This window comes from Mesoplodon bidens (genome assembly GCF_964165515.1).
Source record: "Mesoplodon bidens genome assembly, chromosome: 1".
Classification (NCBI taxonomy): domain Eukaryota; kingdom Metazoa; phylum Chordata; class Mammalia; order Artiodactyla; family Ziphiidae; genus Mesoplodon; species Mesoplodon bidens.
Window position 1 is genome coordinate 113,675,171 of NC_138176.1, and position 14,356 is coordinate 113,689,526.

Here is a 14,356-nt window from a genome sequence, read left to right on the forward strand (position 1 = left end):
GGAGACGTTCTACAGCATGATCAGTCCTCCTCAAAACTCTCAAGGTCATTAAACAGGGAAAGTCTAAGAAATTGTCACAGCCAAGAGGGAACCTACGGAGGTATGACAACTAAATGCAATGTGAATCCTGGCTAAGATCTTTAAACAGAAGAACATTAGGTACACACTAAGTCAATTTGAATAAACTATGGACATTAGTTAATAATAATATAACAATATAGGTTCATTAATTATAGCAAATATACTAAGGTTAATCTGGGTACTCTCTGTACTATCTGCTCAATCTCTCTGTAAAGGTAAAGCTGCTGTAAAAAAATAAAGCTTATTAATAAAAAAATTAAAAAGCAATCTACATTAAATCAAAATAAAATTAAAAAATGATTTTTAAAAACCTGAAGTACTGATGTATGCTACAACATGGGTGAAAATATTATGCTAAGCGAAAGAAACCAGTCACAAAAAAACCACATATTCCATTTACATGAAATATCTAGAATAGGTAAATCTATAAGACAGGAAATAGATTAGTGACTGCCAGGGGCTGGGGCACGTGCGTGGGGGAGGGTGAAGGGGAAAGAGGGAGTGACTGCTACAGGGTATGGGGTTTCTCTTGGGGCGATGAAAATGTTTTAACATGGACAACTCTGAACCTACTAAAAAACACTAAACTGTATACTTCAAATGGGTGAATGGTATAGTATATTAATATATCTCAATTATATCACAAATATATCTCATGTATACAAGTTATATCTCAGTAAAGCTGTTATGCAAAGATAATGGAATAGAATTTCTCAGAGCTAAGCTGGAAATAAGTCTTCAGATCAAAAAAGTCCACTAAGTGCCCAGCACAATAAATAAAAATATACCCATACACTAAGTAGATGGGGAAGAAGGGAAGGCTTTTCCTTACAGTGTAATCCCAATTAATAAATGAAGATGGAATGATGGAAACAGAAAATTACTATTTGGCAAACCACCATATTAACTGTTTCAGTCAAGAATCATCAATGGATGCTAAAATGAATGGGTTAAAGTATGATGAAAAAAAGATATTTACATAGCCTTAAGTTATATCCCCATAAGAAACTTACTAATTATAAAGAGAAAATACTAAAAATGGAAACACCTGGCAAAACACCACCTTAACCAAGTGATCAGTCAACATCACCAGTAATAAGATACAGATATCATGAACCCCTAGATATGATGCACTGTGAAAAGGCATAGCATCACTTGTGAGGTCTGCATGCCCCAAATGCATAACTTGAATTTGATCATGAGAAAATATGCAACAAACCCAAATTAACATTTTGTGTATGTCGGCCTTAATTCTCCAATTACAATTTAGGTTTCTCCAACTAAAATCTAGGTTTCTATCTAGTGTATATAATCATATTACGTATTCATTATGAATTTGTCAAATGTCTGTGAAAGTACAGAGTAGAGAGTGGGCACTCAAGCAATACCTGATAAAGCAGCAATACAGGGCTTCCCTGGTGGCACAGCGGTTGAGAATCTGCCTGCCAATGCAGGGGACATGGGTTCGAGCCCTGGTCTGGGAAGATCCCACATGCTGTGGAGCAACTAGGCCCGTGAGCCACAACTGCTGAGCCTACGCGTCTGGAGCCTGTGCTCCACAACAAGAGAGGCCACGATAGTGAGAGGCCCACGCACCGCGATGAAGAGTGGCCCCCGCTTGCCACAACTAGAGTAAGTCCTCGCACAGAAATGAAGACCCAATACAGCAAAAATAAATAATTAATAAAAACTCCTACCCCCAACATCTTCTTTAAAAAAAAAAAAAAAAGCAGCAATACAGTGTTTAGACTGGGTTACAGTCCTCGCAATGCCACTTCTATGTATATGACCCTGAACAACTAATTAGGTCCCTTGGAATTCAGATTTTCCTCTCTGTAAACTCAAGATACTTTATACTATGTCTACCGCATTGGATGGTTCTGAGAAACAAAAGAGATGATGCATATAAAGCTACTTTTGAAAGCACACAGCACTATGCCAATGGAAGCCATTATTATCAACTCTTCATTTCACATAGCAACAAAATTATTTCAAAGCTATTGTTTAAAACAGTTTCAACGCACCTTGAAAATCAGAATCAGTCTGTGTTAAAATACTCAAGAACCCTCCTAAAAGATTTTTCACAGTTCCCTGAAGATTAAAAAACAAAACATAAGAAATTAAATTTCTTACCTCATGAAAGCATGAAGCAACTGTAATATCATAATAAATTACTTGATAGTCTACTGTATACACATTTCTAGGTATTTTAAAATAAGTGGAGAGAATGCTATGTGTAGGATTATACTTAATTTTCATTTTGCTTTTCATGCTGTTTTGTTTTCTGAGTTTTCAAAACAATGACCATATATTAAAATTAAATGCAATTTTTCAAATATTATCCATTCTCAGAAACATACTAGGATTCTTATCAGTTAGCCAATGACAACATTAATTTTTATGCTACTTTGGAGAACTATGGAAATAGAAGATTTTTAGAATATCACTTGTACTAAAAACATACACTAAGGTATTATAAAAGGTAAGTAATCATCTCAATTTTCAGACAAGTTGGGTTATATATAAACAAAGAGATGAGTAATTGGGGCATGCGTGTGGTAAATATTGATCACATTTAACTAAATACATCTTTTACCTGTTGCATGAGTAGAAAAATATTCTTTTCTTTCTGCCTGATGATTTTCAAAAAACTCTCAAATACATGGGAAAGCACATCAAGTTTGGCTTTGCCAGTAGAAAGCAAATTTAATTCCAGCATACAAATCTCAGGATAAATTATTTCCCCTTGAGTGAGGTTTTCAAGTAAGTCATTTGGACTGCTTGATGCACTGAAACTTTCTACTTCAGGCTTTAAGTCTACCCCTAAAAGGGGGAAAAGAAAAGATTATGTTTATTCCCTAAACATTGAAAAAATATTTCAAATCTTGTTCATCATTTAGGAGATCTAGTGGCAAAAGTGCTATTTATAAGATGCTCACAAAACCTTTTCCTACTGCTTGACTTTTGATTACAATAAGTATCCTGAAAAATCAAATCATATGGATATTTTGAAGATAAATGAGTAGCCTTAAAAGTAATTTTGATCTTCACTAGAACCACGAATATTATCAACTGTAATTTTTACAGACCTGTGACACAGATTTAACACACTCCTTTGACACAACTGGAAAAAAATGCTATCCCAAACTTTCTGATGCCAAAATACCTGAATCACAGGGTAGTTCATTTGTTTGCCCATATCTCTGTGAAAACAGTAGGTCTGGCTATTGGTTGGATGAATTTTATACTTTGTCTTCTTCATAAGTGAGAAACAGACAGACTTTCAATGAATTTCAATTTCCAGTAATTTCAATGAATATTACATTTTGGAAATTTTAACTGTTACACTCTTTAAAGAAACTGCTGTACTCTTTTAAATTATTTCTGATACTTATTGTTTGTCTTTTCCACCAGAATATATATGAAAGCAGGGACTTCCTCTACCCTGTATTCTTAGGCACTCGGTCAATGTTTGTGATAACAAAATATATCTCATTGTTTTAAACTGCTTACAAGAATGCCAGAATTTGTTGTCAAGATCAAATGAAATGATGATGTAATGCACTTTTTAAATGTAAGGCAATACAATGTAAGGCAATACAAAATTCTAAAGTGATATTATTATGAACCATTTGTTAATTAATAATCTGACTTCAAATCCAATCACAAGTACTTCAGTGATATTTTACCATCATCCCAGGTTTCACTATCCTCAGGATTGCTTTCAGTATCTGCTTCATAACCTTCTTCTTCAACCAAAAGTTTAATACTGCAACACTGAGAATCCTCAGCTTCTTCTGAAAAATCACCAGGTTGGGATGACAATTCTTCTTCAGACTGATGACTCTATGAGATCAGTGTAATTAAAAGGCAAAAGCTGTAATGTTTGTTCATTTTTCATAAATAAAGTATTTACTACTCAAAAGTCATTTTAAAGACAGCTTCGGTATTTTAAGAAAAAAAATCTCAGGCATCAATATTAACCATTACACATTATGAAATTTGCACAGAATAATTTTCTTGATTAACACCTCAAAAAATAGCTGTCCTAAAAGATTAAGCTATAGGTCATTTCAGTTTTACTGAAAAATAAGTCTAAGAAATTTCATTCTAGTTATATGATAAGAAATGACTAAAAACCACAATGAGGTAGAATTAAGTTGTACTTCTTACAACTTCATGTGAATAAATATGTATTATTTTTACATATTTGTTCATGGAAAATATTTTTTCATGGGATTTTTATAAATAAAGTATTTCATAAATTAGATAACCAGAGAAGAGATGAAAAAATTTCAAGGAAATTCATTTTAAGATTTCAGAATGCAGTTGTCTATATAAAAGCATCTCAGAAATCAAGAGTTCCAGCATTAACTTCCTGTGAAATATCTTGTGGCATGAAATATTCCTTCTCTTATAAAAATGCTACTAATATCTTCATTTTAGAAAACACATATGAAGAAGCTCAGAGTATTTTATCTTTGCAACAGTAATAAAAGGTAGAGTAAACTTTTTTTTAATAAGTGGGTAGGTATTTTAACCCACCTAGGTATTTTGACATTTTAGGTAGGTATTTTAACATTTTCCAGTTAACCAGCTGATTCAGTAATATGATGAAGGCATTAGTAGTTATTTCAGTAAGTTTTTAAGTTATGACAAACAGTAACATAAAATATTATGGCAGAAGATTATAAAATGCCAATGTATGTCCAGACCAAGGAATTTAAAAAGAAGCTACATAAGGATAAAGGAGAGGTGACAATTAACTAAAGGTAAGGAAACATGAAAGGAGAGGGAAATTAACTAAATATGTATCCGAGTTTCAGGAAAAAAAATTAAAATAGTTATTTTAGAAAACAATGTTAACAGAACAACTAAAAACTATGACTGCTATTTTCTACGCAAGTACTAGTCATTTTTAATGCTGAGTGATTTAAAATTAAAGTGAGAAGAGTGTTCTGGAAATATTAGCTGTACCAATATAGGATCAAATAAGACAGCTGAGTCACTGCCATCCCTGAATTGTTATTTAATAAACTATCAGTTTATACGTAAGACTTATCAAATACCTTTCCACCTAACTAGAAGTAATTCTCAGAAAATCTCCAGATTAGATGAAGAAAAGCATGTCATACTGCTCTCCTGTTTTTTATGAGATATAGCACTGACTAAATACAATCCACCCCACATGACGGCGACACGGCCCATCGAACTCACATGACCAAATCCTGGCCCATATGTCCTAACCACATTCGTTGGTGTCTTACTCCCATCCCACACGCTTCTGCCTCTGCCAGTCACACCCAAACAACACAACTGTCAGTTATTCATACCTTCTCAGTCATAGCATCATCGTGTTCAAAATCTGCTGAATGATTCCCCAGTGCAACTCGAAGCAGGGCATCAAATAAAGGCTTTGCTAATTCTGTTTCAATCACCTTTGACTTGGAAAGATGGCTCCTCATTTCAAGCAGTATATTTTCCACAGACAAGTTCTAAGGTAAAAAAAAAAAGAGAGAGACTAAGAAAATTAACATGCTTTAAGAAAAAATTAAACAGTGACAAAACAAATGATAAATTAATAGTTACTTAAGTAAACACTAGTCCATTTATTTGCAGTTGATATGAAATTAAAATGACTATAAATACCTAGAGCTTATACAAACATTCTACTGTTACAATTAATAACAACATTTTAATTTATCGAATGCTTTACTCATCTTATTTGGTTTTGAATTTCAATGTACCATAAATTAATTGTATCATGCAAAAAACGTTTAGTTAAAACTTCAGGGGTTTGATTAACCGTCTCTAGATTTTACAAATTCCTTCTTCTTGGAGATTCCTTAAGACTCTAGGAAGCACTTATGTTCTAATCCTTTTCTCTTCCTCCCTTCTTTACTCCTTCCCATCTGTCCTTGAGGGGAACTCTCACTGCTTGCCTATGTTCCTCTACTAGGGGATGAGGCCATAAGGATGGATAGGAAATTGACTTCTTCCCTAAGGAATTATCTCCGTCCAACGTGAGACACAGATATGTACAGACAAGATATGATGGTGACCATACAAGAGCTATAAATAAAGTTCTCTGAGTACAGAAAAGAGAGCATGTGCCTGAGAGACCTGTCAAAGTGTCCAGAGGAAGGACTGTATGAGATGAACAATGAAGAACAAGTTGGAGACAGCAGGCATAGAAGCAGAGAGAGAGAGAATACGCCAGACAGAAGAACAGGTACAAAAGTACAGAAGTGATGACAAAGAATGGCATCTCAAGAAGGTGTCAGTTCAGTATGGCTGATTGCAGCATGGTGAAGGACAGCAGGAAATTAGGCTAAACACGGAAGTGAAAGCAAGACTGTGATGGGCTCTGCGTGCTATACTAAGGAGTGTCTATTTTAATTGTGAGTAACGTGGAGGCAACAAGATGTTTTAGAAAGGAGGCATTATGGAGGCTGGGACTGCAGTCAGGAGAGCCTGCTGGCTGACAGAATGGTTAGGAGTGAGTTAGTAAGAAAAGAAGGGATCTGCCATATTCAAAGTGTCCTTAGAAGCAAGGCCCGAAACTGAGGACTCCTTTTTCTCTGAGACATGCTCTCAGGAGAAATTTGCAAAGGTGTGAGGGAGGCAGAATATGTCAGGGAAAGAAGCCAGGCAAAGATGCGGTTCCAGAATAACTGTGTAGCCCCAGCCTAATTCCATGGGAAGCTCTGGAGCCTCAGCTGCACCACAGAAACTGGCACCCCCCCGCCCAGAGCCATTCCCATCAATCACCGGCTCTGAGCACCCTCCCCAGGTCGGCCAAGGGCACTCCTTGGGAGATGCGTGCAGATGTGAGTCCTCAGCAGCCAACATCTGCAGTAGACGGTGGATGGGGGTATCAGCTTGGTAGGGGATCTGGGCAGGGCACCAAACAGAATCACACCAAGGCTGAAGAGTCTGAACTTTGAAATACAATACTCATTATTACTCATCTGACATTCAATGAGTAACTAATGCCTTTCAGAGTTGGTAAATTTGTCACATGTGGGTTCTGAATTCCAAATTACAACGTAAGCTTCTTGAGGGCAAGAACAGGGTCATGTACTCCTCTGTGTCTGCCACAGTACCTGGTACTGTGCTAAGCATGCAGGAGCACCTCAAAACTTAGAATCTTTGGAAAAACAAAATGACAATAGTATTACATTAGAACTTTAAACAAACAAATAAATAAATATATGTATATGTAAAACACAATAGCTAGATGAAGGACAAGTTACTACCTGATTAGGTAACTCCAATTCCATCTTTTGCTGACTAGCTCTGGTGCCATGAAGACAAATAGCCAAAAGGGCTTCCAAAAGTCGTATGCCCTGAAGTGAGGTCTCGCTTTCTCGACTCGTAAATACTTTTGCTTCCTCAGGAGCAGCTTCTGCGGCTGGAATATGTTCCACGTTCATGGAAGAAATAGGCTGTGACTCCAATTTACCTAAACTGTCAGCACTCTTTTTCAGACTACCCAGTTCTGAAGGTGTGGGGTCACTTTTCACAGTCAAAGATAATAAATCTTCCTTCACAGTGTCCTCAGATTGAGAAGGTCTGTGTAAATCTTGGTTTTCATCTACATTTATATCTCCCTCCTTTCTCCCTTGCTCCTCTTCAGGACTTCTGAATAGTTCCTGTATTATCATAAATATTAATTTATGGCATACTCGGAAGCCACCAAGTCTATAAAACTGTTTCTGGAAAACTGGACTCAACATGTAGATCCAATGACACATTGACCAAATGTCTGCTGCTTGGTGCATGTGTTTGGGAGAGGGCAGGACGAGGCTCTCGAGAGGGAAACATGGCAGCATGTGTTGCAAAGGCTCGCTCGCTGTACTGTCGTAGCCAGAAGTATCTTCTGAATCATTGGCTGACTCTCTATCAGACTCTGCTTCTTTACTTACGCACAAGAACGCCACACAGAGGAAGAGGTTTATCGTGTTGATATAAACATCCTGGGTGACAGACTTCCGTTTCTTTGGATAAGCATCTTTGAGGCGGGCATAAAATTTGCTAAGACTCTGAGAATCTGAATAAGCTTGCTGGTTGTACAAAGTACTGACATTTAAAGATGACAGCTCCTTCTGTTCAAGGTCTGTCCCATCAATACCTGGAATTGAAGAATCTTTCTGTTGTTGCCCTAGGCTGATTATCAGAGTTTCAAATGCTTTTAGCGAGTGATTTCGAATACCATCTAAGTAATTTAATTCAATTATTTGGTTCACTCCATTACAACTTAAAAACAAATCTCTTATTACCCTGTGAGAGAAAAAAAAATATGAGAGCTTTTACATATAGCAACATCACTTATAAGTAGGTACATATACTATTTAAATATGTCATTGCTAAACACTACCTATTTCAACTCATCAATTATCTGGCTGAAGTCCTCAGATATGACCAGGATCTTAAGTGGCTTTCTAGTTACTTTTACATCCTTCTTCAAACACTCCAGCAGCATTTGAAAAGAACAGATTACAATGCATCTCAAGTTAAACGAAGCAACACATCTCAAGTTAAGTTAAACGAAGTGTATTTTTCTCCAAATGGCAAATTTCTCTATAAATTCTCAGTGCCACAGCCACCATCACATTTGAGATGGACACTCCGGAAGCCTGGAGGCATTTGTGTGTCCATTTGTTTGTCTGCCTGATGGTTCACCCCGGACATTTGTTTGTTTTAAATCTGTATGTCACACAGGGAAAGAACCAAACTGCAGATCTGAAGTTTTTCAGCTCTGTCTCAGGTAAGACTCACGGATCTGGTTCACTGTCCAAAAATATGCCAAGGAGTTAAAAACTTTCAAAGCAAAGTCAGTTCTATTTAAACAATGTCAGAATGTCAGGAATTTTTTTAAAAATGATTGTAAAGATAATGAGTGATCACAGATGGGTTGTATTTTATTACGTTTTTTAAATGGTATATGCATTAATTTGAAAGGCCAAACTACCCATCAGAAGCAAGCTTTATTTATAAAACTATTTTTTAAGTATCAGAGTTGATAATCACAAAATCTGCAAAACTCATTGATGGGATTCTAAGTAATTTTAATTTTCTTCTTTTTGCTTAACTGTATTTTCCACATATATTGCTTAGGCAATAAATGTAGATATGGTATTTAAAAAATAATAATTCCCTTAATTTCACTACTTCCATAAATAATTATCATTTTATGTATATGTATATTTTACCTAGTTGTAAATAAGTGGATGATATTTTAATTTTTTTTATTTTATTGATAAAATATTATAAGCATTTTTTCATGTCCCAACATGATCCTTTTAAACATTATTTTTTAATGGCTAATAATAGTACATCAACAAAATATAAAATAATTAATTTAACCTTGCCGCTGCTGTTGGATATTTGTGTTGTGTCCATCTTTTTCTCAGAAATATATTTAAAACTTTACTTTTTCTTTTTCAGAGAAACTAAAATCAATGGCTCTATCCTCTTCTCTATGACCACCCCAATAAAAACAAACAAATGAACAAATACTAAATGTTAAAAAAAAATCTGACATGGGATGGGAATTTTTTGGTAGTTGTTAAACTAAAAATTAAATCCTAGGAAAAAATAAATAATAAAGATATTCAAAAGCATACAATGAGAAAAAAATATCTACACACACACACACACACACACACACACGAACCTTGATTTAAGCAGGATAGGCAGAGTTTTTAAATAAATCTGAACCACTTCCTGGGGCAAACACTGGTCATGATGGCTACATACATGAGTCTGAGCTGAAGTAATGTCGAGCTGTTGACAATGATGTGCTAATTCAACTCCTCTTTGGAGCACAGGATTAAATATGTAGTTATACAATTTCCACCGAACAACTATATTGCCTTTCTGGATTAAACTGGAAATGTGACTTGCAATCTGCACACTACATAATCTGTCTTCTTCAAAAACAAAATTCTGATAAGCCTCTAAGGCATCCCATTTCCACAACAAGTCTTCAGATCCACTGCTGGGCAGGATCCCTTGAAATCTGTAAGAAGGACTGGATAAACCTGAGGAAGGTTCAGCATCGCATGCGTTTCCCTGCAGGGTCTCTTCTAATTTGGCTAGTTGATCTGAGTCAACGGTACAAATATTGCAAGCTGCTTTCTTAGTTTTCTGTGGTATCTCGGCTCCTCCTAACTGATCCAAAATAAGTTTGTTAAGAATATTTAATATATGCTGCCGACAGTTTTTCAGTGCTGGCGATTTAAAAGCATAGAGCAAAGGGATGATCACAGATTTGGGATCCATACAGCAGCATATGCCGATGTTCTGAACACCCGAGAGAATCTGGACGCACGTGCTGCTCAAGGAAGCCTGCTGCAGTAAGCGTAAACACTGGTGAGCACACACTGCAATGCAACAGCACCGCTCGGGGTAATACACGTCTCCATCTGCCGTCTCTTCAAACGGGGTTTTGGAAACTTGGTTTTTAAAAGCCGAAACCAGCAGACCTGAGAGATCTCTGTGGTGATGCATGAGGTGGGAATATTCACACCGTCTGTGCCTCTTTCTTGTACACATTGAATGATGAAGTTGCTCTGACTTCACTTTTTTGACAGTGCTCATTATTTTCATCACACTATTGATGAGGGCTTTCAAATGTTCTGAGGCCTCAGGAGGAACCCCATCTCTTACAACCAGCCACTCCATTTGAAGAACTGCTGTTTCAAGTAAATGAAATCCATGATGCTGAATGAATTCTTGAACCAGATCCATGGCTTGACTGAAGAAGAAAGGATTTGAAGCTGCACTTTGAAGACAACAGATCAGGATCTGTAAAACTCCCTCTAGGAGCTCTGGTAAAAGAAGCGCTCTATGGCGATACTTGGAAAACACAAAATCTTCCTGAACCTCTTGTAGTGTTTTCTTTTGTCTTGGTGCAAAAGGGTCAGGCTGCTTTTCTAGGCAAGTTCTAATTTTTAAAGCTGCTCTAAGCAATTCCGTTAAATTTTTTCTAAGACTTTCTGGCATCATCTCTGCCATACTAATATCTACTGACATAAGATGCAACACTGTTCGAAAAAGCATCCGTTGAATCAAAGCCACCGGTTCTTCAGTCCAACCTGCAGAAACCATCCGACTCTCCAAATTGTCGCTGAGATTACAGTAGTCCCCAAAACCCGCCAGGAACTCAGTCAGCGTGGGCACTACACTGGCAGCTAGAGCAGAATTATGATTCAAGGTAATGTCAAACTTACAAACTTTCTCTAATAAAGATAACAGAACATGACATAAGTCAAATGGAGAATTGTGCATGTGACTGATGACAGACAAGGCCGCTGGCTCACTTAAAATGTCAGTGTTTGACTCCTGTTTTGGAATCTTCTCTCTGGAATTTTCCAAAGCCATGGTATCAGGAGGGGTCTGTTCTTTGGTTGATAAGTGGTCAAGCTTTGCTGTAAGGTGGTCTTCTTTAGGAGACTGTGTTACAAAACGCTGCAGCAGATGGGACCTTCTATGCTTAGTCATTACTATACTTTTGTCATCTGAATTGACTTCTGAATCTGAGGTGGAGAGCTGTGTCTTTCTTGCATCTCTTACAGAATAGCGATGGGTAGTTTTACGCTGTCGTCTGCTTTGTCGAAAAACATTTACTTTTGCAGAAACCTGACCGGCTGGGGCACTTCCTTCTAAATATAATTTTTCCTGAGTAGATCTTTGAGAACTTGAGTTCTTTTCTTTGGTCAGGATTATATCAGCTGAGAACGGTAGATTAAAATCTAACAATATGAAGAAAGAAAATTTAGAATACCTTAATGTGTTTTAAAACTCAGTTTGCATAGGTGATTACCCTCTTACTTATCATTCACTTTAGGAGTTTATCCTCAGTATATTTTCATTATGGGGCTGACTTCCTTTAGCCTTCTGTTATGTCTCTACTCCCCCTCTTCCCCTTATCACTTCACTTCCTTATCCCACTCATGTTAAGTACCAGGTGGCACTGGTTCAAAGGATACAAATTGATTCTGAAAACAACAAGGAGAACAGTGTTAGGGAAGTAGTGCTGGTATTTAGCGCTACTATTCCTACCATTTTACAAATCTCCTCCGATAATGCCATTAATTAAGACACAGGGGTATATTATATTCTCAAAACAGTATTTAGTTTAGAGCCCTGATATAACTTAGAAACTTTAAGATTTTCTAAAATTATTTAAAAATCACAGTAGATACCAAACGTTCTCCAAGACTGAGGTTAAATGAGTTATTCATTCACAATATCTACGGCATGTGCTACGCACTGAACTAGGCACAGGTACAGGCATTCCTGTTTCATCCTCAGTGCCTAGAACCTAGGGCTGCCGAGTGGTCACCACTCAAGACCTATCTCTTAGGGAAATGAATAACTTTTCCATATGAATTAAAAAGATAATGAAATTGGTCTTTCCCTTTGCAATAACACGTAATAAGATCTATACGAAAGATACAGTTACAATTCAGAATGAATAAATTAAAAAATCTGTAAATAAAAGACTTGTGCTTTAACTAAGGGAGATTAAAAGGAGTCTGACAAATTCCATGTATGCAAAAGATGCAGGCAATGAAGACAACTTCCCCAAAAGGACACAAATTAGATTTCTTAAGTGATTAACAATTTGTGAATTCTATAAATTAAGAAGAAAACAAGAGCAGAATCAGTGAATCAACAAATATGTAGGATAACAATATTACAAGAGCTTAGGTAACTCCCTAAAAGAGAGCTCCATATCAGAAATACATTAAAAATGCATATATGGCATTAAAATACAATTCAGGAGATTTTTCTCTTTTTTTTTTCAACCTGAAATACCCTTAAGCATCTCACAATTCGCATATTCCAGAAGTGGTCAAGGGGGAAAACTGTTAATCCCTTCACTGAAACATTTAAACTAAGTTTCATATACTTAATATGATATGTAAACACATATTTTTATTTTTTCTGAATCAGAAATTAAAAGTATGTAGTGACCTTAAGTGTAATAATTCTACCAAGTCCTGAAACAAAATATTATTTCAAATTTATCCTTTAAAAGCAACACTAGAAAAACTAAACTGCAAAAGTCATTGACGGAGTACTGGTAATGGAAAGCAGCCTTTAAAATAAGCAAAGAATCTTTAATTTCTTTCTTCAGACTTTTCACTCTCCATTTCTCAGATGTTAGGCTACATATCCAGATTTACTCCTTTTGCTAAGGGTTCTGCTTCTTCATCTATTTTCTAATCATCATTACATTCAAGGAATCCCCTGAGAAGGACCATGATTTCTGTATTATTAGAAGAAATAAAAGTGTATTTGCCTAAAGAATTTTTCATATTAAGTATCATACTAATATATACCGTTCTGATTTTGAGCCGTATCAACCGTTACAGCAGAAGTAACTTTTCAATGGAACCTTTTTCCCCCAGTGGAATTGTGATAACACTGGTGATATGATAAAGAAAAGAAACATACCTGCTGCCTTTTCTAGTTGAACAGGTATCTTCCATACCAGTGGAAGGAGTGACAGAAGAAGGGTAAGGAGTTCTTCTCTACATGTCAATGCCTGTATTAGAAATAAAAGAATCCTTCATGTTCCAAGGTCATGAAACACATTAATTCCTAATATTCTGTCTTAAATTGAACCAAAAAATCCTTTTTCTTGAGAAGGAAGAATCAAGTTAACCTATTTTAAATCCAATTAAAGCTGCGATACTTTGCAACTTATAAACCCTGCCAATGACAGAAGAATGTAAGAGTATTTGACGGTATTTAGCACATTCTTGCTGATTTTTCCAAAAATAGCTGTTATTACCACCATGCTCATTGTAAGAATTCCTTACCTACGAAAAAAAAAAATTGCTAGGTGCAAATGAAAAGTTAAGCCCTATTAATTAGCAAACCAATAACATAAGTTACTAGAAAACAAAGTCTTCATGCAGTTAAATTTAAAACTCAGAGAACGCAATTTTAAAAAGAGAAACTGACATTATTAATAAAATAATATATCTAAAGAGAGAAAGACGTATTAGTGAAGGTCATCCAATAAATATTTATTGATTGCACACTAGGTCTACAGCATTTACTGTCTTACCCTTTCTGGAGGATATGGTCCAAGCCCTGCAGAAGGTCCCCTCATTTGGTCCATAGAATACATATACACAAAACAGTTAAAGAACAGAAGGCATGTCGTATGTGTACATACCCAGGTGTGGTACAGGCATTCAGTTTAGGAGTTAAGAAAAAGGAGAAATCATTATCAGTTAGAGGTGTGGAGGTG

General features: G+C 36.1%; 1 protein-coding gene across 5 annotated transcripts in view; it reads right to left on the minus strand.

Annotated features, from left to right (window-relative positions):
* Positions 1–14,356, minus strand: part of LYST (lysosomal trafficking regulator) — a 196,876-nt gene that overhangs the window by 126,264 nt on the left and 56,256 nt on the right. For all 5 annotated transcript variants that reach the window (XM_081229568.1, XM_081229571.1, XM_081229570.1 and 2 more), the window contains exons 4-10: positions 13,552–13,642; positions 9,761–11,840; positions 7,341–8,364; positions 5,415–5,576; positions 3,771–3,927; positions 2,678–2,904; positions 2,106–2,172 (exon numbers count right to left, since the gene is read on the minus strand). In XM_081229568.1, the coding sequence (XP_081085694.1) occupies positions 2,106–2,172; positions 2,678–2,904; positions 3,771–3,927; positions 5,415–5,576; positions 7,341–8,364; positions 9,761–11,840; positions 13,552–13,642 (3,808 nt within the window). The remainder of the gene's footprint in view (positions 1–2,105; positions 2,173–2,677; positions 2,905–3,770; positions 3,928–5,414; positions 5,577–7,340; positions 8,365–9,760; positions 11,841–13,551; positions 13,643–14,356) is intronic.